At 42.0% G+C, this 27,305-nt stretch overlaps 2 protein-coding genes and 1 long non-coding RNA gene across 6 annotated transcripts in view; 2 read left to right on the top strand and 1 right to left on the bottom strand.

The window, feature by feature from the left end:
* The first annotated feature begins 471 nt into the window (after window positions 1-471).
* On the top strand, window positions 472-8,887 carry LOC109278570 (uncharacterized). Its single transcript, XR_002085724.2, has 3 exons — window positions 472-652; window positions 4,108-4,232; window positions 8,629-8,887. It is a non-coding gene; the product is annotated as an uncharacterized LOC109278570 (long non-coding RNA).
* A 281-nt stretch (window positions 8,888-9,168) lies between these two features.
* Window positions 9,169-22,415, bottom strand: NOA1 (nitric oxide associated 1). Of its 2 annotated transcripts, none has more exons than XM_019468966.2 (7): window positions 21,269-22,415; window positions 19,761-19,925; window positions 18,493-18,698; window positions 15,539-15,670; window positions 14,277-14,393; window positions 10,524-10,644; window positions 9,169-9,487 (listed from the first exon to the last, which is right to left on the bottom strand). In XM_019468966.2, the coding sequence occupies exons 1-7, from the start codon at window positions 22,413-22,415 to the stop codon at window positions 9,285-9,287; spliced, it is 2,091 nt and encodes a 696-aa protein (XP_019324511.2). In that variant the 3' UTR covers window positions 9,169-9,284. The 2 variants fall into 2 exon arrangements, with proteins under 2 accessions (XP_019324511.2, XP_019324529.2); XM_019468984.2 differs by lacking the exon at window positions 9,169-9,487 and adding an exon at window positions 10,091-10,231 and having other exon boundaries at window positions 10,495-10,644.
* The window catches only part of POLR2B (RNA polymerase II subunit B), a 42,348-nt gene continuing 37,364 nt past the window's right edge, over window positions 22,322-27,305 (top strand). Inside the window, exons 1-2 of one of the 3 annotated variants that reach the window (XM_019468951.2) lie at window positions 22,322-22,432; window positions 22,851-23,189. In XM_019468951.2, coding sequence (XP_019324496.1) covers window positions 23,171-23,189 — 19 coding nt within the window. In that variant the 5' untranslated portion in view covers window positions 22,322-22,432; window positions 22,851-23,170. Of the gene's footprint in view, window positions 22,433-22,544; window positions 22,656-22,850; window positions 23,190-23,914; window positions 24,065-27,305 lie in introns of those variants that run through there. The other 2 variants (XM_053901545.1, XM_053901546.1) reach the window with 2 other exon arrangements.

Genomic DNA, 27,305 nt, shown 5'->3' with positions numbered 1-27,305 from the left:
CTTAAGCCTAGTTCTGAGAGCAGAAGCTGGCATTTTTGCTATGTTTTTATATTTAAGCTGGCATTATTAGATAAACCACTGTATTCATTATGTGCATAGCTATTTGAAAGTATAAGAATGTCATAATTTAATGTGGAAAGAGCTGGATTTATTTGAAAATGCCCCTGGTTCTTGGGCTCTGCGAGCCTGCTGTATTATAGGCCCGGATTCTTTGTCCCATCTGATCCATTGATTAAAATCACAATTTGAAGACTTGGCAGGAGGTGCATGTCTCCTAGTCTCCCAGAATTGATTGGGAGTGGTGGAGACAGTCATAGGCTATCCACCCTCCACAACAGGGAGGAAGGAGAGTGACAGATGTCCCTGACATGGGTTTCTATGTTTTCACTTAATTTTTTAAATTAAAAAAAAAAAAAAAAAAAAGCTTTCTGCTGTCCTCCCACATGTCTCATTTCTTGTTGAACAGTCACAGAAATAATACTGATAGCAGTAATAGTAATAGGCATTTCTCTCCTCGTCTTTTGCCTTTTTGGTGTTTTTCAGTGTGAGCACGCACATACGTAAATGCACGCAAAGACTGCTGAATTCTGCACAAACACTGGCTGGAGTACTGTCTGTGATCAGCAGTTGGCTTACTGGCAAGCAGGCCCAGGTCAGTCCACCCCATGCAGCTTAAGACAGAGGGTGCTATTTCAGGGCCTTTGTTTCAAGTCCATGAACTCCTGAGGAAAGGACCCTTGAGATCCCCTGGGCTGTGCTCACACACATGGGAAATGTGCTCCGTAGCAGAGCCTGAAAAGTTGTAGATGATCTGTCTTGAGACCTTTGCAGATCCCCAATCCTGCCAGAAAATTTGATCACTTTGAGTAAATATCAATTAAGTGTCCTCTTCAGACTGTTTACAATTCTGTAAATACACAATACAGCTTTAAGAATCTTGGGGCGCCTGGGTGGCTCAGTTGTTGAGCATCAGACTCTTGGATTCTGCCCAGGTCATGATCTCACAGTTTGTGAGTTTGAGCCCTGCATTGGGCTGATGGTGTGGGGCCAGCTTGGGATTCTCTCTCCTCTCTCTTAAAGAATCTTTCATGGTATAACTTCTTACCTAATTTTTTTTTTAATGTTTATTTTTGAGAGAGAGAGAACAAACGTGAGCAGGGGATGGGCAGAGACACACACGCACACAGAATCCAAAGCAGCTCCAGGCTCCCAGCTGTCAGCACAGAGCCTGATGTGGGGCTTGACCCATGAACCCAGAGATCACGACCCGAGCCAAAGTCGGATGCTTAACCAACTGAGCCACATAAGCACCCCTCTTACCTAATTTTTTCACTTTGATGATCATTTTCACATTAACTGGTGGGCATAGCTCAAACTGTTTCTTTTGGGTGGCAACCATTTTTAACCTGTGCTGCTTTTTGTTGAACGTAATCCCATTGTACTTCCTTCCACCACCCTCCAAGGCTGAGACGTGTAGTGGGGTCTGCCTCCTTTTCCCCTTGGAGAACACTGGATATTTAGAAGAGAGGTGCCTTTTTTGTTTGTTTGTTTTTTGCACATCTGGTTAGAGTTTTCAAGTTGAGAGATTTTACGGTTTGACGGGATTGAAGCCAGGGAGCTAAAAAAGCCCAAATTCTGCCCTGGCAATTACTCTACCTCAAGAGTTCCTGGGTAAGGTGGGGGGCTCTAGTGGGATAGAAATTAAACTAATACTTTTATCAAATTTCTAGATACCCTAGTATACATTTCTAGTAAAACATTGATTCAAAGACAGTTTTAGGAGCAAGTGGGACCACCTATATGATTCCTTGTGCTTCCCATTCCCTGCTCCAGTCTAAGCCAGGGCCCAGTGTGTTCCCCCAGGACTGTAAAGGGGAGGGGCAGAAATGGAGAAATGCTGGTAGGTGGCCAGGGGTTAAAAAGAGGTTCCAACCCCATGTCACTCCACCCCTCACCCTGGTTGTGGAGTCAGGAAAAGAAGCTAGGGTCTCAGGATCCTCAGCTTGGGTTCTGCCTGAAACCTCTTTTTTCCTTCCTGGGGAGCAGCAGGATACTGTTTTGAGATCTAAAGGTCCTTCACTTCTGTATTCTCATTGCCTTTCCCACCACAGAGACTTTGTAAATAGCTGACTTCCTGAGATAGCTTTCTGGTATGGTAAGTGCTCCATGGGGGTGGAGATAGGCTAGATTTGAATCTGAATGGATTTTTTTTTTTTCACTTTAAATGTATGAAAGTAACACATGCACAGTTAAAAACACTATTGCTAAAAGATTTATGATGAAATCTACATTCCATAGCCTTTTCCTCTCTCCTTTCCTCAGTCACATAGCTGCTATATGTATCTGACTCCTGAAGTAAATTTAAATTAGTATGAAATTTCTTATTTTGCAGATTTACAGTGGATTCTCTTCATCAGGTCGTTAGATAGCATGTCACACTGCATTTTCCTCAAGGTGGTCAACATGATGAATATTTGTGGTGAATAAAAATTGAGGCTCCTGGGTGGCTCAGTTGGTTAATTGTCCGACTTCGGCTCAGGTCATGATCTCACAGCTGGTGGGTTCGAACCCCGCATCGGGCTCTGTGCTGACAGCTCAGAGCCTGGAGCCTGCTTCAGATTCTGTGTCTCCCTCTCTCTCTGCTCCTCCCCGCCCCCTCCCGCCCCCCCCCCCCCATGCTCTTTCTCTCTCTCTCTCTCTCTCAAAAATAAGTAAACATTTAAAAAAATGGCCACAGTCTTTTTTTTTTTTTTTTAAGCTTTATTTTGAGAGAGACTGTGAGTGGGGGAGGAGCAGAGAGAGGGAGAGAGAGAGAATCCCAAGCAGGCCTCATGCTGTCAGTGCACAGCCTGGCTGGGGGGCCCCATCCCAAGACTGTGAGATGATTACCTGAGTCAAAATCAAAGATTTGGATACTTAACCGACTGAGCCACCCAGGCGTCCCAGGCCACAGATTCTTTGTAGCCCTTCTGATCAGCTTGACTCTGTGCTGCCATTGTGACTTGCTTTCACCAATAGAATTGCAGCAGAGTGACATTGTGTAACTTATGAGCTTCAGCCTCTGGAGGCCTTGCAGCTTCTTTTGTGCTTTCTAAACATGGTCACTTTGTGAACAAGCTTGAACCAGCCTACTTGAGGATGAGATGCTAGGTAGAGTGAGTGACCACTGGAAAAAGGCCCAGATTTCCCAGCTGTTACAATCATCTCAGCTGAAGCTGCAGATGTAGAGTGAGTTCTGCAAGTGCAGGCTCGTATGGAGCAGAAAAACCACTGAGCTGAGCCTAGATGACACTGCCAAACTAAGGAATGGGAGCAAATAAGTGCTTGTGTAAGTCACTGAATTTTGGGTTGTCACTTAGTTTGTTACCCAGCAATAGATATGGATACAAACCTAATAATGCCCTCAATCTATTTAATAAAAAAGCACTTCCAATGAACAAATGTTCATTGTACCTGGAAGTGACTTAACCCATGCCTAATGGGAGAGTGAGTGGGTAGATGGGTCTATTAGGTGTTGTTTTCCTTTGTTAAACAGTCTCATCCAAGTTCCCATGCTGAAAATGTTCACATTTCTCATAATTAGCTTTATATAATAGCTTTATTTGTCCAGTGAAAAAGAGATTTTTCTTCAGCTAGTGTTCCACTAAAAGACATCTTTTACCTGGGATTTTAGAGACAAGTAGTCCCCATTTCTCTAATCGTCCTTCCTGTTAAGTATTTAACCATGGAATTTAAAGTCAAAGACAAGAAAAAAGGTTTTTTAGGCCAGATGTTAAGTGCTGAGAAAAACAAGAGAATAGAAAGTTTTTAGTTGGGCAACCAGGATCCCAATATAGTGAAAGTAAGATGTAAAAATGAACAGGAAATAGGATGAGTGCTATACAAGTAGAAAAGGCAAGTCCATTTAAACAAGTTCAGGACCAAATCAATTTGGTTTTTGAAGCTGTTTGATTTGTGAATAGAGAACACCAGTTCTTCTAATTCTATGTTCCTATTAGAGTCAGAAGTAAAAATCAGTTTCTTTTCTGTGATAGTTTAGTGGTATAATTCTTTGAATGTTTGCATTCCAGATTTCCTGTGTATTTAATGTACTATTTTCTTAATCAGAACTGTAGGTCAGGATCTCCATTCATGCTGTGATCTGTCCGTGGTACTTGGCAAAGCTCACTAGCAATGTGAAAAGATTCCCAGCCAGCCATGAAAGCACAGTTGATTTAAAGCTATCCGAGATGGTAAGAGAGCATGGAGCATGGAAATCACACTGGGACACTTGAGGTTGTTCAGCATTGCTGAAGTAAGACAGCAAGAGTATAGCACATCTCTCTCTCTCTCACTCTCTCACTCTCTCACTCACTCACTCACTCACTCACTCACTCACTCACTCACTCACTAACTACCCTAGCCCTGAGAAATAGTTTTTCCTCACAGAACTGTGTACAGCTAGATTCAAAGGATGTTCAAAAGAATTACGTGGCAGTTACAGAGTTTCCACGGAAACTGTCATTACCTTTGGAGGTCTTCAAAGTGGGTTACCTTTCTTTTCTGAGATAACATGTTTCCCACCTGAGGTTGAAAATTCTCTCCTTTAGACTTGTGATGGGTTCCCATATAAAGAGGAAGTATTGTGTAGTGGTTAGAAACCTGGGTGCTATCAGATGGGACTGCTCTGTTTCCTGATTATGGTGGTTGTTACACAAACCTATATGTATATTGAAATCCTTACAACTACAATGAATGGGAAAAAAGTAAGTTTTACTGTAAAATTAAACACACCCACAGGGGTGCTGGACATAGACTGCTTGGATTTGTTTGAATCACAGCTCCATCATTCATTAGTTGTGTGACCCTGAGAAGTTACTTATGCCTTAGTTTCCTCATCTGTAAATGTGGGTAAGAATAGTACCTCCTACATGGGGTTGTTGGAAGGATTCAACAAACGTATGTAAAGCACTTAAAACAGTGCCTGACTTATTATTTTTTATTTTTTATTTTTTTGTCTTAGTATGAACGGGGGAGGGCAGAGGGGGAGAGAGAGAGAGAGAGAGAGAGAGAGAGAGAGAGAGAGAGAGAGAATCAATCTTAGGCAGGCTCCACACTTAGCATGGAGCCTGACACGGGGCTCAAACCCATGGCCCTGGGATCATGACCTGAGCTGAAATTAAGAGTCACACACTCAATCGACTGAGCCACTCAGGTGCTCTAGTGCCTGGCTTATTGTATGTGCTATATAAGGGAGAGCTACTATTATTATTATAATGTAAAGGAATAAAAAGATAATATGGGCTCTCATATGACCACTATGAATAGTTTGAAATACAACTGCTATGAGGTGGTGCCCTTATGCAGTAAAAGGGGGAAACCCTAGATGAATGCAAATGCTATTAAGCAAATTGAAGTCTTCTCTGTTGTTATATTTCAGGGGAGGCAAAAACCAACCAATCAAACAAGAAAATCCCCTCATTCTCCTAATTCATTCAGTTATGCCTGCTATTTTCGAGGGACTTACTGAAAAATTAGAAGGGATCTTGGCAATCTTTCACTTCCCAAATCACCTGATGATATATTCTCTAGCATATGTGGTTCTTTTATTTCTGTGGCCCATTTTTGGCAGATTTACCAAAGCTACTGGCTAGAGGTACTGATAATGTTTGCAATTAAGCATCATAGCTGTTGCGTCTACCGATGAGAATATTAAGACCAAAGAAATTCTTCCTCCAGGTTGATTACCTAGAAGATAAATTCTGAGAATTATTTGGGAGGGAAATGGAAGCTTATGAAAAACAGGAACCTGGGGATCTAAGACATGGGTATTTTAAGGATGCTTTAGACAGACTTAGGGATATTCAGATCATGAAAGTCTTATACTAAATGAAAGAATAACAGTGCTCTTTGACATGAAGGAAAAAATGAGGCGTCATTCCCATATGATGTTAAAATATTAATTTTGAGCTGCCCCCTCCCACTACAGGATATGAATGGGGCAGATGACACGACACAGACATTAAGAGCAGGCGGAGGTGCTATCTATTTGATTCACATGAGTGTGAGGTCTTGTTTTTAATGTTTAAGCATTACTCTTTGACAGTTGAGAAAACAATCCCCCTGGGAGGAGGAAAGCAGCCAAGAGAAAATGGAACAGTCTGAGAAAGAATGGAAATGATTCTATTGCTCCACCAGACAGAGCCAAGTGGGAGGGAAGCCAGGGTAAATGATCAGAGGCTGTCTACGAAACAGCTCGCCTCAGCTTGAGCGCTGGGTGCCTACTCAGTGAAGCAATCACAGCTCTGCCACGGCTGGCACAGCTGGAGTTCCAAGTTAGTCATCTGCAGGAAGCTGGCCTTGATCTCCATTTTGTAAGAAGTGTCTGTATGCTCAAGAAACACAAGTGTACACGATTGCATCTGTGCTCCACTTCTCCTTGGTTGTCATGGGAAGTGAGTGTTGCAAGTAACATAAACAAATTTAGACTCTGGGGAACTACACAGTAAAGTTCTAATTGCCATTTATGGTGATTAAAAATATGAAATGTGTTAAACTATGTTTCAGTAACTTTGAAGAAAATGCTGTTTCAAGGAGGGGAAAAGGAGAGATAAGGTATAATTTAAAAAAAAACTTTGAGTTTAATGTTACAAAGAAGTCAAAAACTTTTTTTTTTTTAATGTTTATTATTTTTGAGAGAGAGAGCATGAGCAGAGGAGGGGCAGAGAGAGAGGGAGACACAGAATGTGAAGCAGGCTCCAGGCTCTGAGCTGTCAGCACAGAGCCCCATGCGGGGCTTGAACCCACGAACCGTGGGATCATGATCTGAGCCGAAGTCGGGCTCTCAACTGAACCACCCAGGTGCCTCAGAAGTCAAAAACTTTTTGATGGCACATCTTTTACTTCTTTTAGGTGTCATGAATACAAAAGAGGTGACATGTTAAATACCACAAAGCTGCAGAGCTTGTAAATGATCTAGCATGAACTTGCTCAATTGTTTTCTAGCCACTCAAAACAATCACTGTTCTGTGGAAAAGTGAGCAGGCTGTCCTGACATTTTGCCATTAATTCTCCTCTTTACTTATTCCTGCATGTTGCCATAGTGTAAGTGATTAATGATTCAAGCAAAGTCTCCATACTCAGATTACTGGATTAACAAGTATCAGTAAACTGACTAAAGCTCAGAAAGCAACAGTGACAGAACTTTAAGTAAAATCTACTGCAGAGCAGTTGAATATACCAGCAGTGATCCTGGGCTGCATTAGGTGGCAGAATATGGAGTGAATTAATACAGATCCTAGCAGAAGTCCTCAACTGTCTAGGCATGTGGCATCCTGTTTGTGGTATTGGAACCACTCTTTCCTGGCTTTCCTGCCTGTTTTTGTTGAGAATTATGAAGGGACTGAGAAAAATCTAATGTTTTCCCCTCGTTCTATGGGTGAGAAAATGAAGACCTGAAGAGGTTAACTAATATAACCAGGGAAACTAAACTTGCTTAGTTAATTTTGCTGTTTGAAACTTCCAACAAGGTACACTGAACATCTGCTTCAGTCAAGCTTTATGCAGCAAAAGCATAGAATTTTAGAGGTAAAGGAGATCTGAGAGTATAAATTATGAACATTTAAAAACTGAATCTCTGTTAATCAAGAGGCCAAAAACCTAGAGACAACAAGGAGGAATGTTTTGCTTTCTAAAATACATATTCAGAAGTTATCAGAGTAATGACAGCATCAGTTCCTAGGTTCTCTATTTCTACACAAATGCCAAATTTTTAGCTTGTAAAATTAATCATATTTCATTTCTCCAAAATAAAAATGAGAAATTGATTTTCTCAACTGGGAAGCTACCGCCCTCTAGAGGGTGGGCTTGGAAACGTGAGGGGTACTTTCGTTTGTCTCTATGACTAACGGGTCATGGGGAGAGGTTACTGGCATTTATTTATCTGGGGATGAGGGATGCTGGCATTCTGAAATGCAGTCTTACACATTAAAGAACTCTGTTCCCCAAGATGCCAATAGTAGTTACTCTGAAACATGATGAAAGTGAGATCTATGGTTTTTACAAGTTGAATGTTAAAATGCTAACCATTTATTGTAAGCGGTTTTAGTGAGATGGGGGTTAGGGGATGCTTGTTGACAGAGAACATGGGTATGTCTACTAATTTTATGCTAAACCTTAGCCTACAGGAAGTTCATGGATCGGACTGCATTTCAGGTCAGCCTTTCCCATTAGCATTTCTCTTAACATTGGGATCTGGTACTTGACTTGCCAATTGTTCACTGTACACGGCTATAGCGCTACTTATCGAACTAGGAATAATAAAAGGTAGATTTCTGACTGATGTAATGTTATACAATGTATATAGGCGGATGTTGATAAAATGGTTAAAAGTGCTCTGATAATCGCAGAACAGACTTTGAGTGCCAGAAGGATGTAACCTGAATCTTAAGATTCTCAGGTAGGATTATGTAAAGGTGAATGTTTACTTGTTTCTCCAGTGTTTATTCTCCCTTAATAATAATCCAAAATAGTCTCCATCTCCTCCTACATCTCCCAGCTTTCATGTGAGTAGGTAATGACCATATAACTTGATCAATAGACAGTATGAAATGTGTGCAACTTCTAACCTTTCCCCTTTCCTCGAAATAGGGAAATTGTGCTCTTCACTCACTTTTCCTCTTTCCACTTGCTGGGAAGGGATGACAACCTGAGCAACCATCTTAGACCTAGGAATGAAGCCATGGAGCCTTCCACCAGCTGCATACCTGGATGACTATGTGGAGCAGAGGCACCCATTCATTCCTGTCTTATTTGAGTCCATTTATTTTGGAGAAACCCTCTTTTTGCCATTTTTTCATATGCCAACTGCTTTGTTGCTCTCTCAACTAGACTCCAAGTAAGAAATGACATCTGGTCTTCTTTTTTTTTTTAAGTTTATTTTTTTTTAGTAATCTCTACACCCATGTGGGGTGCGAACTTACGACCCTGAGATCAAGAGTTGCATGCTCCTCTGACTGAGCCAGCCAGGCGCCCCGATATCTGGTCTTAATAAATAGTGAGAGAAACTTGAATGTAGCTGAACTCCTTTTGAGGTATATTTGGATGACAAATACATACATATACACACCCTACAAAAAAAACAACTTGTATTTACAAACTCAATACAGTACAAACAGGCACAGTCCTTAGTGGTTTAAAGGGAGCAAAGAAAGCTTTATTATAGTTATGTTTAATACAATTTAACATATGTAGTTATGTCCAGTATAGTTAATATTTTCAGTGTGAACAGGGTCAACTTCATATTTCTATCTGTTTTTCTTCTTCTGCAGATTGTACACAAGGGAAGGAGGCTTCTTGGTTTTATAGGCCACACTTCTCTTGATGCGCTTGCCTTTGATGTTAACGATATATGGCAAGAGAGGGGGCCGGACCGTCAGAACTGTTCCTTGAGGTGTATAGCCTCGGAGATGCAGTCTGTCCTTAAACTGAGGTGTTACTGCAACCCAACCTATGCAGGCATGTGATAGAACACAAAATGGTGTTAGCAACCATCTTATTAAAAATGTCAACCCCAAGCTCAAAATGGAGCACCAAAGGAGACTACTGGTCTCTTTCACTTTATTTTTTAAGAAAGCATACAATGCATTTATGAAAAGGTACAAATTTATTTTCAGAGTAGGCTGCATTTAATGAATAAATTAGTATATTTCTTTTCTTCTTTTTTTTAATGTTTGTTTAAGAGAGAGACACAGCGTGAGTGGAGGAGGGGCAGAGAGAAAGGGAAACACAGAATCTGAAGCAGGCTCCAGGCTCTGAGCTGTCAGTAGAGAGCCCAATGCGGGGCCTGAACCCAGGAGCCGTGAGATCATGACCTGAGTCGAAGATCATGACCTGAGTCGAAGTCGGACGTATAACCGACGGAGCCACTGGTGCCTCTAAATTAGTATATTTCTTAAAATCCTCAGTTTATATCAGATAAGTGCACATTTCTATAAAAATACCAGTAAGGACACTTAATTCACCTTTTAAGTGTATTTATTTATTTTGAGACAGAGAGCATGAGCAAGGCAGAGTGAGAGAGAGAGAGAGAGAGAGGGGGGGGGGGGGGAGAGAGACAATCCCCAGCAGGCTCTGCGCTATCAGTGCAGAGTTCCATGTGGGGATGGATCTTACAAACTGTGAGATCATGACCTGAGCCGGGATCAAGAGTTGGGTGCTTAACTGACTGAGCCACCGAGGTGCCCCTATTCACCTTTTATTTTTTTTTTATTTTTAATTTTTTTAATTAAAAAAAAAATTTTTTTTTAACGTTTATTTATTTTTGAGACAGAGAGAAACAGAGCATGAACGGGGGAGGGTCAGAGAGAGGGAGACACAGAATCGGAAACAGGCTCCAGGCTCTGAGCCACCAGCCCAGAGCCTGACGCGGGGCTCGAACTCACGGACCGCGAGATCGTGACCTGAGCCGAAGTCGGACGCTTAACCGACTGAGCCACCCAGGCGCCCCCTATTCACCTTTTAAAAAGTGCTTGGTGTACAATTACCTGCAGAAGAAAACTTGATGTCAGCCACTGCTTCAGATTCCCCAAGTCCTTCATTTAATGTAATGTCTTCACCAACAAGAGGAGGAAATCCTGCCATTCTTTCTTCTCCACCCATTGGAACCTGCCATTGAAATAAAATGAAGACGTTTGGAAGTTCAAATTAAACTGCCCATAACTCTAATATTAAGTAAAGCACCGATACACTAGTTATGTAGAGGGATCAATAATAATCTCAGCTACTGAAAACCCCAAATCACTTCTAGTTCAAATGAAAAGCATGGGAACCCTGTGACGAGATAAAGCCTACAGATCCCAGGACGTAAGAGCTGCATGTGAGTATGTGTCCAGTGGTAACCTCCTAATAGCAGAATCTTATTTTACTAGTTTACACTGTTTTTATAGCCCTCCATAAAGCTTCACAGAGTAACACTGAGCAATTAAAGTAACATCCTTCAAAATACCTTAGGTCTCATAGGCCTGGCTGGCCTCAAAGATTAATCCCTGCCTCATTACAAGTGAAGGGTACATGTGCAATGGGTAAGGTTTAGCTTCTGTTTATAGATGTGTCCATGAATGGGAAGTAACTGGATAATAACTTATTTATTAATAAATCTTTCTCTGTTTAACACTAGGGACACAAAGATAGATGTTACAATATGGTCCCTGTGGCCAAGGAGATCAGAAGGTGGAAATAACATGTAAACAAATTACAAGGTAAGAAATGTCATGGGAAGCATCTATCAAGTACTACAGTTGAGGAGGAAGAAGTAATGAGTATATTTTAGTCAAGGAAAACCTTGACGAAGCAGCAATATCTGAGGAGTATCTTGAGATAAAGTTGAAGTTACTCAGTGGAAAAGTATTCTGGGTTAGCATCATGTACACAAGACAAAGGATGATGAATTCAGGGAACTGTAATTGAACTGTCTAGGGTATGTTAAGTCTGTGTATATGTGCGTGTCAGTGATGAAGCTGTTGGTTTAGACTTCTCAGTAATGTGGAACTACCAAGGAATTATAAGTAGGAAAAAGAACAGAGATAAGAATAAAAAAGAATACTGTGATCTGCTTTGTATTTTGGAAAGATCTCTGTAGTGCAGGGTTTGTTAACCTTGGCACTATTGACATTTTGGGCTGAATAATGCTTTGATGGGGGCTAGAGGGGAAGGCTGTGAGGCTGCAGAAGTGTAAAATTGTAAATGTCCCCTGGGGGCAAAAGTCAATCCTGCATGAGAAGCCACTGCTTTAGGGGCTGTAGAGGTATATTTGGGGTGGGGGTGGGAGGAGGACAATAAAAGCTGGAAGCTAAGAAAATACTTCAGGATCTCAAAAACAGCCTAATGAAAGCAGATTACAGCTTGAACTGGGAGGCTGTATTCAGTGATAATGAGAAGGGAGGGCTGACTTGGATTTGGGAGGTAAGTAAGAAAACCAGGAGGCAAGAATGAGTCTCAGAGCACCCCCCAGAACGTTTCCATTACTGGCAGAGAAGACTGGGATAGTTGCTTTGGAAAGCATCAATGATGTCCACTCTGAAAACTATACAGATGCACAGGGGCAGAGAACGACAGAATTCATTTTTAGGAGAGCCATGTTATACAAACTAAGAAGTTTCCTTCCCTGGAAATTTCAAGCTGTATTTGAACTCATGTATTATTATTGTTTTACCTAAAAAGGAAGCAAATTTAACCGGAGAACTAAAGTCTTTTAAATGCAGAAACACCAACAGATCTATATTGCTGATTGCCTTTATATATTCACCCATCCTACAGGTCTCTGGAATATTAACTTTAGGGCAGTTATGTCAGTGGAGTTTTTTGGTTTTTTAAAAATTTTTTAATGTTTATTTATTTTTGAGAGAGAGAAAGAGAGTGTGAGCAGGAGAGGGGCAGAGAGAGAAGGAGACACAATCCAAAGTAGGCTCTAGGCTCTGAGCTGTCAGGACGGAGCCTGACACAGGGCTCAAACTCACCACCCCTGAGATCATGACCTGAGCCTAAGTCGGACGCTTAATTGACACCACCCAGGTGCCCCTGTCAATGGAGTTTTAATTTCAGTCTGGCTTTCTTAGGAAATACAGATAGAAAGAAACATTTATTTCTCAAGTCAGGTTTATTTTTATCCTCTTTGGAAAGCAGTGTATATTTTGGGTTCTGGCTTACATTTAGTTGCATAAGCACTAATCAATACTAAACCACCTTTGCTGGATGCACCTGGTATTTGTGTAGATGTGTTTCATCATCATCACAAACACTCACATAGCAGTTACAACAGTGCCCTGGAACTTAGTTCTCGCCACAACCTTGTGATGTAGGTACAACACAGTGTTACACAGCTTTGTCAAGTGGTGGAACAGAGCAAGCATTTAAACCCAGTCTGGCTCCAATAATCTAAATATTATACATTATATATTACCAATGTCTATGTCAGGTCTTATTATTAAAGAGCTGAAAACGGTTCCCACTCAGTACTTGGTGAACTTTGTAAGAACAATTTCAATGATACAGGACAAATGGGGACTGCAGAGGATGGACATGAGGAGCAGGAGCAAGCTTGACAGTAAAAAGAAGGAATAAATAAGCAGGACACTGAAGGATACTGAATTTTTTGTTTTTGCTTTTGTAATTCTTTTGAATGTTTATTTTTGAGAGAGCGTGCGTGTGCAGTGCATGAGTAGGGGAGGGGAAGAGAGAGGGAGACATAGGATCCGAAGTAGGCTCTGTGCTGACAGCAGGGAGCCTGATGTGTGGCTTGAACTCATAAACTGTGAGATCATGACCTGAGCTGAAGTCAGACGCTTAACTGACTGAGCCAGCCAGGCACCCCAAGTTTTGTTTTCTTTCTTTCTTTTTTTTTTTTTTTTTTTTGAGAGAAACTGGATGCGCCTGGGTGGCTCAGCTGGTTGAGTGTCCGACTCTTGATTTTGGCTCAGGTCATGATCTCATGGTTTGTGGGACTGGGCCCCACACTGGGCTCTGTACTGACAGTGCAGAGCCTGCTTGGGATACTCTCTCCCCCTCTCTGGCTTCTGCTGTGTCTCTCAAAACAAATAAACTTTAAAAATAAGATTAAAAAAAAGGTGAGAGAAACTGTAACATACTTACAGGTGCAAGGAAGGAGCTGGTAGGGCAGGAGTAAAGAGGCAGCATAATCTCTAAGTAACTGGGATTAAGAACCTGGGAGGAGAGCTTTTCCACCCAGACCAGGACTTCTCAACCATGCAACTACTGACATTTTGGATCAGAGAATTTTGTTTTGAGCATCTGTTGTGTGCATTGCAGGATGTCCAGCATTATCCTTGGCCTCCACCCACTAGACGCAAATAGCACCCCCAGTTGTGAGAACATCTGTAACTTCTCTTCCCTCAGCATTATCCAATAAACTTTCTGTGATGATGTGACTGCTGGGCAGTTGAAAAGTGGCTAGTGCAACTGAAGAACTAAATTTTAAAGTTTATTTACTTTTAATTAATTAATTTAAATTTAAATGGCACTTGTGGCTATTGCATTGGTCAGTGTAGTTTAGAGAAAACACAAGTCTGTAGCTATTCTAGGATCAGTCCAAACAACATCCTTTTCTTCTACAACCTATTTTACTTGCTAGTCAAAATCCTCAACCAGAACAGGTGAGGAGACAGCTAGCTGATTGTATAACAAAGATGGTTATGTCCAAGAAAGGCTTTCTTAGCAGGGCTGTGGGACTGTCACAGTGGAGGTTAACCTAACCGTGCAATCTTCAAAGTGTGTTGCCTCACCTTGAGTAATGTATGACCGGCATGTTTCTTATACACAGTATCTGCCTTGTCCAAGGAAGTAATGTGCACAGGAAGGAGGCTGGAAGCCACAACTGTAAACCAAGCTGACTGATTTCCCTTAAGAAAGGAAGAAAAGAAGTTATTTTACAGAATGAAAAACTTGCAAAACCAGCACATTACAATGTACAATCAATAAAAAAAAAATCAAGCTCCTTTTATAAGTAAATGGATATGTAAATAAGTATAAGTAATCTATAAGGAAACATAAGTAAATATAAGTAAATGTTCTAATTGTCCCAGTGTAAAGCTAGGTTTAAAATATTAATGTTCTATGGGTTTTAATGAAACACAAAACCCAAGAAATATGCTATAGCAATAACTTGCAAGTGGCATTTAGTGTTGTTGGATACATCCACATTTCATTTCCCTTTTTCCTCACTTTGGGAAAATAGGGAACAGTTCTATAAATACTCTAAAATCCCCAGAATGAAGCTAAGTAACTGAATACCAAACAAAAAAGTACATACATAAATGTATACATTTCATGGGATATAAAGGAGTATGACAGGGGTGCAGGGCTGGCTCAGTTGGTGGAACATGTGACTCTTGATCAGGGCACTGTGAGTTTGAGCCCCACATTTGGTATTAATATTACTTAAAAAGAAAATCTTTATTTTTTTAAAAAGAAAATCTTTAAAGTGTGGGATTTATTTAATGCACATTAACCCTACACCTAAGGTTGGACCTATGATTTCCATGTGAAACAATACCACAGGATAGGTACAGTAACTTTTCTCCATGCCAAGTTGTCTGGGGCATTTAATATCCTAATGAAGATCTAGTTTCTGAGACCTACTAGTTGTTTTTCCTCCCCATTTCTTTTTCCCAAGTTTTCATTATGGACATTTTCAAACAAACAAAAAGGATACCAACCTCCTCAACAGTCATGATCTAGTTATCAACATTTGCCAGTCTTGTTCACATATTTGTATCCTTAAACTAGTCATTCTTTTGTAAAATTTTTTTTTAATGTTTATTTTTGAGATAGAAAGTGCAAGCAGGTGAGGGGCAGAGAAAGAGGGACAGAAAGAGGGAGGGAGAGAATCCAAAGCAGGCTCCACACTGTCAGCACAAAAAGCCCCATGTGGGGCCTGAACCCACAAATCTCAAGATCACAACCTGAGCTGAAGCTGGATGCTCAACTGACTGAGCCACCCAGGTGCCCCAGTAGGTCATTTTTTAATGGTGCAGACTTTTCTTACCTGCAGAAAATCAATGCGGCCTATGGCACCCAAAAATAGAACCATTCCTGGTTTAAGCACAAAAGTTCTTGGAACAATGGAATGTGTTGGTAAAACAATATTTACTTCTTTTTCTGTTAGAAGGTTTAAAACCTGTAAAGCAAAGGGTAGATTTTTTAGAGAATTATTACTTTTTAAAAAAATGTTTATTTATTTTTGAGAGTGCAGACAGGAGAGGGTCAAAGAAGCGGGGCAGAGGATCCAAAGCAGGTTCTGTGCTGATGGCAGCGAGCCCGATGTGGGGCTTGAATTCCTGAACTGGGAGATCATGACCTGAGCCAAAGCTGGAGGCTCATCCAACTGATCCACCCAGGTGCCCCAAGAATTACTTTTATTGAAGATATGATATATTTTGATTTACCTCTTAGGTAAAAAAATATTTCGGACTTCACAATAAACCAAAATATGTCAGAATTTGCTGCATATAAAATTACTATATTCATTCTGTCTTAATCAATTTATGGATGGCTCTATTCTTGCTTCACAACTTAATATTGAGTAATGGCAAAACAACTTTATGGGAGTATGAGACTTTCTATGTGAGCAGCATCCCTCAAATGTCAAAACTGGTGTGAACTGAAAACAACTGATGAGTCAGTTCCAAGATGGCATATATATGCTCTCCATCAAGGCTTCTGGGGGGCAGGGGGTTTCAGCTAAAGGTAAGGCAAAATACTTATATCCCAGTGGCAAGTATGCATGCATTAAACGCAAAATGGTCACCTCATTCTAGGAGCAGGTAAAGAGTTCTGAAGAACCTTTTTCTGCATTCTAGTCATTTGCCCCAAATGCTCAGCAAAAAATGAGAAAAAGTTATGAATCCTCTGGCTGCTGCTGCTTCTTTTTTTTAAAACGAATCCTCTGGCTTCTAAGGATGAAGAGTTCCTAAAGAGACTAGAGAAAATGGAAAAGGAAAGCCAAGAAGAACAAGATTTTGGTAAGATTTAAAGAATCAAAATCTGATTAAAAAAGAGCAATATTATGGGGCATCTGGCTGACTCAGTCAATGGAGTCTGTGATTCTTGATCTCAGGGTTGTGAGTTTGAGCCCCATGTTGGGGACAGCGATTACTTAAAAAATTTTTTTTGACGAGAAATATTAGAGAAGGTAAAAAAAAAAATGGATAAAGAACTTTTGTGAACTTGTTTAAGAAAAATAAGGAAATAAAGAATATGTGAAACCTAGAGAGCCTCACAAAAAAATACATAACAAGGGGCTGCAAGTACTTTTCCTCAGCATTTGTTTGAAAAAAGCACATTAAAAGCCACCTGCAGTAAAGAAACCTTTTAACACTTTTTAGCAGAGCCTTTAATACTTTTATTTCAAAACAGAATACCTTGAATCAGTTTGGGAAACACTAGTTTAAGGCATCTAATAAATGTATCAATAAACTGACACAGAAGCAGACTGCCAGAGACCTTTTAGTTCTAAAAATTTGAGGGTCTCATTCTGCTGGCTAGAATATTTAGCAAATTCTTGCTTTTCTATTTGACAAGAGGGTATAAATGATGGAAATAACTGCTACCCCTGAAGAATACATTGGTGAAGTCAAAGTGCTGGAACATTACCAGAAAGCAATCCAGTTGCTCTGAAGTTCTAGATTGTGAAGAGACGGGTGACAAGCAATTACTGTGGGAGTGCAAAAATGTTAAAAAATCTATATGATTCTGTGACATGGGACACTAAATAAGAGTATCATTCTGATAATTAAACTGTTAAGTGATCCACCTAAGGCAAAGAAGGAAAAGAAGCTAAGACACCAATGTTGTTTCACAGGCATATAGACATAATTAGGCGATTCAGGAACTTGGGTCAGTGACCAGATTCAAAGGAAACTGATTAATGGATATGTTGTAAGGCTATATCCTGGATGCATACCAGTCAATCCAGGACTTGGATGATTATCAAAACTGCAAATGAATAAAAAGTTGTGAGATTTAATGAGTGTGTGGAATATAGGCTAACTTTAATGAGATAAAACAAAGTTGCCCAGGAAATCCTGCAATTGGATTAAAAAGATGTATTAAGGGCAGGCACCTGGGTGGTTCAGTCAGTTGAGTGTCTGGTTGAGTGTCCGACTTCAGCTCAGGTCATGATCTTGCAGTTCATGAGTTCAAGCCCCACATTAGGCTCACTGCTGTCAGTGCAGAGCCTGCTTAAGGTCCTCTGTCGTTCTCTCTGCCCCTCCCCCACCTGCATGCTCTCAAAAATAAAACATTAAAAAAAAGATGTAATGAGGGCAAGAGAGAGAGACGATAAGCCTATTCTCTCAGGGAGAAGAGCTGCAAGAAACAGACAAATTATCTGGATTATGTCAGTGCAGTAAATGTTCAATGTTTTGTTGGATGAACTAATGAAGGTGAAGAGTATAGAGTGAGGAAAAGACAGGACATTACACATTAAAGTAGTTCAAAGTCTAGCAAGGGTAACAGGCATTTAGTCCATACAGGTCCATTTGAAGAACAATAGGTACAAGTTACAGGGAGACTGTTCAGCTCAACCCAAAGAGTAGGTCAAGGCCAAATGGGGTTACCTTGGGAGATGAGGGGACACTGCTTCAGCTGGTGGTGAGTCACTCCTTACTTTAGTATGAGCTGGATGGACAGTTTTAGAGGGAATTCAAGCATAGAATAGGTGGCTAGACTGCAGTGATACTTACGCTTTCTTCCAACCTCAAGATCTAGGATTTTATAAATGTCTCCCTAATAACTAAGGTAACAATAACACAAATATGTTGGCAGTGAAGGCTACCAAATGGAATACACATCTTGGTGGCAGATAGATCACCCTGAACTGCTTCTAGGAAGGAACGAGAAGTGAGTCTGAAGTGAAAGAATACCTCCTTTCCTGTGTTCTGACAATTAAGACAATACTTGTGCAATTGAAAGTATTTCTAAAAGACAACAAATACATACACAATTTTCTTTTGTAATTCCAGGGGTGTCATGAAACCAGTGGGCATCTTTCACATCTTGTGGGGTCAATTCTATTCGTTTGGTGGATTTATCTGCAACCATAACAGGTTCATTTCCCATGTCAAAAGCAAGGGAATCAGCATCAAACTGAAAGGCAGCTTCATCCTTCTGTTCTTCTGAATATAGGAATGTTCTTCCAACTCTTCCTAGAACAAGTTATAGTTAAGCTATTAGTCACTCCTTTGAAGGTTTTGACTCCAGACAGATAATTCTTATTCTTCTTACTTGCCTCAAACAAGTTACTTAGACTAAATACGGTGTACAGAAGCAAGACTACAATGATACCCTTGCCCTCTTTTCAAAGGCAGTGGGAGTCAGACTCTTACAATGGTCAAGTATGTGGCTAGCTGTGTACACCAGGTGGGGGGATGGGTGGAAAGTGCTGCAAATCAAAATATTTAAAAGAAAAAAATTTTTTTTTTAACGTTTTATTTTTGAGACAGAGACAGAGCATGAACAGGGGAGGGTCAGAGAGAGAGGGAGACACAGAATCTGAAACAGGCTCCAGGCTCTGAGCTGTCAGCACAGAGCCTGATGCGGGGCTCGAACTCACGGACTGTGAGATCATGACCTGAGCTGAAGTCGGACGCTCAACCGATTGAGCCACCCAGGAGCCCCAAATCAAAATATTTTTAGTAAAGGAGGGACAATCTATTTTTTTGTTTATTTTTGAGAGAGACAGAGCATGAGAGGGGGAGGGGCAGACAGAGAGGGAGACACAGAATCTGAAGCAGGCTCCAAGCTCTAGGCTCTGAGCTGTCAGCACACAGCCTGAAGCAGGGCTCGAACTCACAAACTGTGAGATCATGACCTGAGCTGAAATTGGTCCCTTAACCGATTGAGCCACCCAGGAGCCCCAAGGAGGGAAAATCTAATTTAAAGCTGCTGCATGCAGTCAACAACCTGTGCTGGTGGTCTGCAAGGAGAGGGTGCTGTTTCTTAGTGAAAATGCTTCTACTGCTGACAATGGTTGGTGGGCAGTTACTGCAGGTTTCCTTCCCTGGATTTCTCCAAGTATCAGCACAGTGAACTCTGGGTTTCCAAATAGTAGCTTTGCCTCTAAAGGGGCCTCTTTGTTCCAGAACTGGGAAAGTAGTCTCTTCCCAGTAGCCACAAAAACTGGCTAGCCCCAGACAGCTGTATTCCATGTTGCTCCACAAAAATTTTTAGCATAGCCCCAACAAGAGTTTTCTAAAGAAGATGCTTACCTACTACATAACCGTGCTTTTTCAAAAGATTAAGTTGATGTTGCTCTTGCTGACTAAGATCTTCTTCAGCTTTAGTTGCATCTTTTTTAAGCCTTTTTTGCCTTTCAAACATCCTGTAAGGTGTTGGGTTGCAAATAGGAAACTTCAGAAGGTTTAATGTAGTACCTGAAATACCAAAGAATAAATATATCGTTATAAACATTATAAAAGAACAGAGAATAAGGGGAGAAAAACCTACATTTTTGAGGAGCTACCTTGTCTTGGGTACAGTGATTTACTTCACGGAACCTTCGTGACAACCCTCTACAAAATAATTCTTACTTTTACAGATGAGGAAATAGGCTCAGAGATTGGCTCAAAGGCTCAACCTGGATTTGAATCTCAAATCTGCAGACCTGCTTTTTTTCCCTTCTTTTCATTTTCACTGTACTATCATCAAGTATAAGAGCACTTCTGTGTATAATTTAACTAAAGTCCTGGACAGAGAAATATGGCCCATCAAAGCTAAACACTGGTTTCAAGGCAGTTTTGAAACACTGGTTTGAGGCAGTTTTGCCAACTGTTAAATACAAACAGGGTCACAAAAGGACCTGTTTTGCAATTACAGAAGTTTCTTTTTTCCTTTTTAATTTTTTTTTAATGTTTATTTATTTTTGAGACAGAGAGCATGAACGGGGGAGGGTCAGAGAGAGAGGGAGACACAGAATCGGAAGACACGGAATCGGACTCGGGCTCCAGGCTCTGAGCTGTCAGCACAGAGCCCGACGCGGGGCTCGAACTCACAGACCGTGAGATCATGACCTGAGCCGAAGTCGGACGCTTAACCGACTGAGCCACCCAGGCACCCCTACAGAAGTTTCTTAAAATCACAAACTTGAGGGGTGCCTGGCTGGCTCAGTCAGTGGAGCCTGCGACTCTTGATCTCAGGGTTGTGAGTTCGAGTCCCACACTGAATGTAAAGATTACTTAAAAATAAAATTAAAAAGACAAACAAAAACCGAAACCACAAAGTTGACTTTTTCTCTCAGAGTCACATCATATAGCATTAGTGAATTATTCAAATGTTAAATGTGTATAGTATACTGATCTTATGAATAAACAAGATATGGAGAATAAGACTGAGAGGGTGGAGTGAGTTTTAGAAAGTAAAAGAAGGAAAAAAAAAAAAGTAAACGAAGGACTTTCCAGAGAAACATACAAATAAGTAAAGCTACGGGAGAAACCTCCAAGAGAGCAGGAACTCTTGCTTTGTTCCCCGGTTCATCTACAGTGCCTAGCACAGTGACTGGAACATAGAAGTGCTCCATGAGAAAATTACTCTAACATACAAGTTTCCAAGCACTAGGCTGACACAAAAGAGAGGTGTGACCAAAGTAGGGAGAGAATTTTTAAAGGGAAGACTCCAGACAGCCCCTGGTGGACGGACATTAAGGAAGGATATACTAAGTGCCCGCGATAAGACTCTCAGCATCTCACAAAAGGAAGGGGACGGGCCTCCTAAGGCTCACCAGGCCAAGAGGAGATGGTGGCTCTGTCGATAGCTTCAGCGCCCTTGGCGATGCAGTAATCAGATTCTAGGAGCGTGTTGAAGAGAGTGGACTTCCCAGCGTTGGTGGCGCCAACCAGGTAGACGTCACCGCGGTAACGCCAGGAACGCTGAAGCACTGAGATCAATTCTTCGATTCCGTAGCCAGTCTTGGCGCTAATTAGCCTCACGTCCTTGAGCACCGTACGGACTCTGGCAGAAGGCTTCGAATTCTCCTTCTCGTCTCGCGGCCCGTCCTCCCCAGCGTGCTGTAGCCCTCGGTGGCTAGACAGCTGAAGGAGCCCTGCGCGGGTACAGTCGTCCCACAGTCGCTCCCGGAGCCGCTGCAGGTAGCCGGGCGCGTCCTGGGGCAGCAGGTCCACCTTGTTCCCCAGCACGATCAGTTGCTTGGGGCCCACCAGCGCGGGCAGCTCCGGTAGCAGGGGGTCAGGCAGATCCAGAAGGTCCACCATGTAAAGCACCAGGGCGGGCCCCGGCCGTCGCAGCGCTGCGCTCACCAGCTCTAAATACTGCTCGCGGTTCATCTGTACGCGCAGAGCGCGCCGGTGGTGCACTAGGAGCCAGCAACGCTGGCACACGGTCCGCGCCAGCCCGCCGTCGGTCTGCGCCGCTGCGCTGAGGAACTTCTCGCTGGGAAGGTAGCCGGGCACGCCGGGATCCTGGCAGTGCAGCTCCGCTCCGCAGCCCGAGCAGTTCAGGCCGCTGGGTGGCACCGTCGGGTCCGGGTGTCCCACGACCGGGTGTTGTCGACTCCTGTCCCGTAGCTTTTGCCGCCGCCGCTCTTCCCGCCGCTGCTGTTTCTGTCGCTCCTCCTCCTCTTGCCGCTGTTGCAGCTCTCGCAGCTGCTCTTCGAGGGTCGGTGCGGGCTCGGGCTCCGAGACGTACTCGGGGAACAAAAAATGCTCTTCCATGTCAGTTCTTCCTTCGTAATCCCTAGTTGCCGTTGAGCCACGAGAAAGCCTACGTCCCAGGTTTGATGGGTGCTGGGAGGAAGAGGCAGCCACACATCTCTCGAGAAGCTGCTCCTGAGTGCCATGGCGCGCTACCGTGGGAGCAGATCCCCGTAAGAAGGGCCACAGCCGCCTGCAAGCCAGGCGAGCAGGCAGCATGGGGAACACCACCACGGGTAAGGGCGAGGGTGGAGTCACGCGCGCGCAGGCGCACTGGGGTCCGAGGTGCGTGTTAAATTCGAGACGTAAACCCTGGACTAGCTGAGGGCTGTTGTTTGTCCGACACATTTCGTCTCTTCCTTTCGTTTCTATTCCTGTGGGTTCTCGAGATGAAGGATCTGAGGCCTGGAAACCCATTCAAAGCTGCGGCAAAAGCACCGGCGACCTAAGCTGAGCTAGGTGGGCAGGAGGCTAGCGAGGGTTTTACTATCGGGCTTATTCTATGCGCCACCGCTGGCGCAACCTTTTAATGAATCACGTTTTTAAAAACTTGTTTTTTGGTCCTTAAAACTGCAAAGAAAAATCGAATGCCGCATACTCATGGTCCCAATTAAAGCCTTTTATCAATACATCTTTTTGTTTCTTTTTTTCCAGGTGTCATCGTGCAAGGATATAAAAAAATAAACTTTAATTGGCATGCGCCGACGGTGAGAGCCTTCCTCGCAATCAGCCAGAGGAGGCGTTGGCCCACGATTTGCGCGTGCGCAATTCTAACCCTTACCTAGGCTCGGCCTACCACTTGCGCAGGCGCAGATCTTACGTTGGCTGCTTTGTGGGTGGCCTCTGGCCTGAAAAGGAGAGCATTCTGGGAACGCCGGAGACGGAAATTACTTCGCCTCACGCTCGGGCGCCGGTGGCCGCTGCTCGGTTTTTTCGGATTTCTAGAGTTAGGAACTTGGAAACCCTTTGCCAATATGTATGACGCGGACGAGGGTAGGTATCTACTCAGAACACTCCGAGGCGACCCATCTAAGGAGGGAAAAGTGGGGAGCTGAATTAATTGAGAATTTGCGGCCTCCTCCCATTCGTCGCTTAAGTATTCCCGGTCATGCCCCCAGAATTCCCCAGGCCGGGTACAAAGCTGGGATTATGAAAGATGGAGGGTGCAGGGAACGTAGCATTGATGTCCCTGGTCAGGGGAGTCTTGTTCTCTCCTCTTTCTGCTCCTGGGTAAGTCTCATACGCCGCTTTTCCATATTGAAATGGCGCGCAGAACAGTAAGACAAATTCCGTTGTTTGTACTTTGAAGCAAAGGACTCCGTTTTTGATTTCCCCCAGGGCCACAGTGGATTTATTGAATAGTTGAATTTTTGAGTGTCAGCCTGTGCCAAGTATTGTGCTAGGCTCAGGAAATACAGCAGGGTAAAAGAATATAGCGTGTATGGAGGGTCGGGGAGGGGAGGAGGGGTTGGTCTCTTGAAATTCCTTCATACTGTCAAATGACTAAGTATATTGTACTAAAAGATCTTTAAATTTCTTCTTCCCACAGGATGGTAGTTTTCAGGTGTTAGGTATTTTATTGAGTGGGATCAATATGTATTTTTTCTTTTCACATGTAGAATTCTTAGTCAAATCTAGTGTATTTTCATTATGTATTTTTAGTATTGTTATGATTTTAATGTTTGTTTATATTTGAGAGGGAGAGAGAGAGCACAAGCGCGGGAGGGGCAGAGAGAGGGAGACACAGAATCCCAAGCAGGTTCCAGGCTCTGAGTTGTCAGCACAGAGCCCCACGTGGTGCTGGAATCCACGGACTGGGAGACCATGACCTGCTCAGAGTCCTACGACTAACTGAGCCAGCCACCCAGGTGCCCCTCATTATGTATTTTTAAAGTTCAGTCTTCCATTTTTCACAGCTTCTATTTCAGACTTCACTTTTTTTTCGACTCCCACTCCTGTGGCCACCTCTCATGTTTCTCTTTATTTCCGCAGCCACTTCATGGAGAAAAAGAAGAGCATAAACTCTACTGTTTAAACTTCTCTGTCTCAGATCTTGAGCCTACAAATTTATAAATATCATTAGATTTCTTCTAGCTCAGAAAAAAATTTGAAGTTTTTTTAGTTTGACATTTTGCATAATGTATTCTCATCACTCACAAGGTAGAACATATAAAAATATTAAAGGGTAAGGTCTTAACTCTTGTCCACGATCTAATGTGAGTCCCTTCCACAGTAGGTAATCTCTGTTCTTAGATTCTCTCTTCAGAGAGCTTTATGCATACTAAAGCAAATATAAATGGGATTCTGTTGTCTACCCTTTTACAGACAAAAGGTAACACTCATACTTTTCTGCATTTTTTGAGATATATATATCTCAGTAAATACATATATTTTATATATAATATATGTTTTGTATATATGGGATATTCTCATGAGCACCCTCAGATTTTTTCACACCTTCCTGGTTTGTGTGGGTATACCGTAAGTAGTGTTTTATTGATGGGTATTTGGGTCATATCCGGTCTTTTTCTGGTTCAAGTAGTGCTGTTGTGAATTATCTTGCACTCGTCATTTTGTCCAATGCAAGTATGTCGTTCGGAGAAATTCCTAGATACAGAATTGTCAGCTTGAATAATACACATGTTTAACATTTTGTTAGCTGGTGCCAAGTAACCACTATAGTGATTGTACTAGTTTATATTCTCATTAGCAATGTATAATAACCCTGTGGAAAGAAAGTTAAAGGTATTTCATTTATCAAGTCTGCTCCAGCATTGAGTCTACATCCCATTTCTGCTTGTGCCCTTTGATATCTTTATTAGATAATGCCTTCATCAGTTTTTAGACACTCCTTTTCACCTGGCTTCTTTTTCTATATGAAATACTAGATCTCTTGATCTCAAGAAAACGTTTTTCTGTTCATCCTTAAACTCTTTGTTTACTTTTCTTCTAATGTTTTGCCTTTCTCCTTTCATTCACAGCCAGTCTTCTTAAAAAAAAAGTTTCCAATTCCCATTTTTCAAATTCTCAACCTGTTATAATCTAATTGTGCTCAAGCCACTACATTAGAACAACTCTTAGTTAGAATGTCAGTGACTTCTCAAGTGATAAATCAGAGGGATTTTTTTTTTTTTTTAAAGATTATCCAAACCCAGGGTGCCTGGGTGGTTCAGTTGGTGGAGTGTCCAACTCTTGATTTTGGCTCAGGTCATGATCCCAGGGTTGTGGAATTGAGCCTTGCATCGGGCTCTATGCTGAGCATGGAGCCTGCCTAGGATTTCTGTCTCTCAAAAATAAAAATAAAGGGGGCGCCTGGGTGGCTCAGTCGGTTAAGCGTCCGACTTCGGCTCAGGTCATGATCTCACGGTCCGTGAGTTCGAGCCCCGCGTTGGGCTCTGTGCTGACAGCTGAGAGCCTGGAGCCCGTTTCAGATTCTGTGTCTCCGTCTCTCTCTGCCTTGTCTCTCTCTGTCTCAAAAATAAATAAACGTTAAAAAATAAAAATAAAAACATTTTAAACCTTAAACTCCGTTGTGGTATTTAACATCGTTGACATCCTCCTGGAAACTCAACTCCTTCCTTCTGCCACATCTCTCAATTCTTCCTACCTATCTGACTTTCCTTCTCATTCTCTTATACTATTCATATTCTCTCTGGAGGATTTCATCTTTTTTCCATGGCTTCAGTTACCATTTATTTGTGGATGACTTTGAATTTATATTTCCAGTCCATATGTTTTGGATATGTAATGCCAGTGGACAAATTCACTTGGATGTGCCCCTGGCTTCTCAAATTTGTCACTGCCCAAACATCTGTTTTCTTTATCTGTCTTCCTAATCTGCTTTGTCCTGTGTTCTCCATCTCCATGAGTGGTATTACCCTCTTCTGTTGTTGAAGCCAGAAGCCTGGGCGTCATTCTTTTTTTTTTTTTTTTTTTTTCAACTTTTTAAATTTATTTTTGGGACAGAGAGAGACAGAGCATGAGCGGGGGAGGGGCAGAGAGAGAGGGAGACACAGAATCGGAAACAGGCTCCAGACTCCGAGCCATCAGCCCAGAGCCTGACGTGGGGCTCGAACTCACGGACCACGAGTTAGTTCATGACCTGGCTGAAGTCAGACACTTAACCGACTGCGCCACCCAGGCGCCCCCTGGGCGTCATTCTTGATTCCTCTCTTCTGTCCCTATTATCTAATGAGCCACCAAGCCCTGAGAGTTCTGCCTCCTAAATATGTCAAATCTGGCCATTTCTCTGTTCACTCTGCCACAATTTCTAGTTCAGGCCACCACCATCTCTTGCCTAGATTACTTCTCCAGATTCTCAAATGGTTTTGGTGCTCCAGTTTTCTTGCCTTTCCAATTCACTCTCCATACTGTGGCCATAGTGATCTTTCAGAAATGAAATCTGATCTAGCCACACCTTTGTTAAAATCTTAGAATGGTTCTCTATTGGTAAAAAACAGTCTCTTTTACCACTCCAACTTCACACTCCATCCTTCAGCTACATTGGCCTTCTTTCATTCCTTGAATATCTTTCATTTTGGAGTCTTTCACGAAAATTTTTTTCCGTTTGAGATATTACTATCTCTACTCCTCCCGTCTCACCCCTTTTCTTTTGCCTGGTTTACTCCTGTTTATTCTTATGTGAGATTGCTGCTCAGCTCAGCTTTTGGGAAGTCTACCCTAACCTCCTTAGGTCTTGGTTAGGACTGTCCATATCACTTTGTTCTTCCTGTTAATTGAGTTCATCTTGTCTGTATCCCCCACAGTAGGTGATAATCTGAGGATACAGCTGAAGATTTACTATATCTCTGGGATACAGTAAATACATTCAGTAAATGTTTGATGAGCAGGTGAATGAGTAAATGAGTCTCATTCATGGATTCATTTCTTTTCACATGACTCTAATAGGGGTATTCCTTAATTTCCCCCCTTCAGTCTTCTCTACATAAGCTTTCCATATTCTACTGGAATAATTATCACCTGTTTGTAATATTAATACAATTATCACCTTATTAATTATCACTTATTAATAATTATCACCTGTTTGTAATTTAGAACTCTTATTTGAGCTTTATGTTTGTATCCAGTTGTTTACTACAAGTATTTAAA

The sequence above is a fragment of the Panthera pardus genome, unplaced genomic scaffold (assembly GCF_024362965.1).
Source record: "Panthera pardus isolate Hobbes unplaced genomic scaffold, ASM2436296v1 HiC_scaffold_13, whole genome shotgun sequence".
In the NCBI taxonomy this organism is placed as follows: Eukaryota; Metazoa; Chordata; class Mammalia; order Carnivora; family Felidae; genus Panthera; species Panthera pardus.
This window is presented reverse-complemented; position numbering and strand designations above follow the sequence as displayed.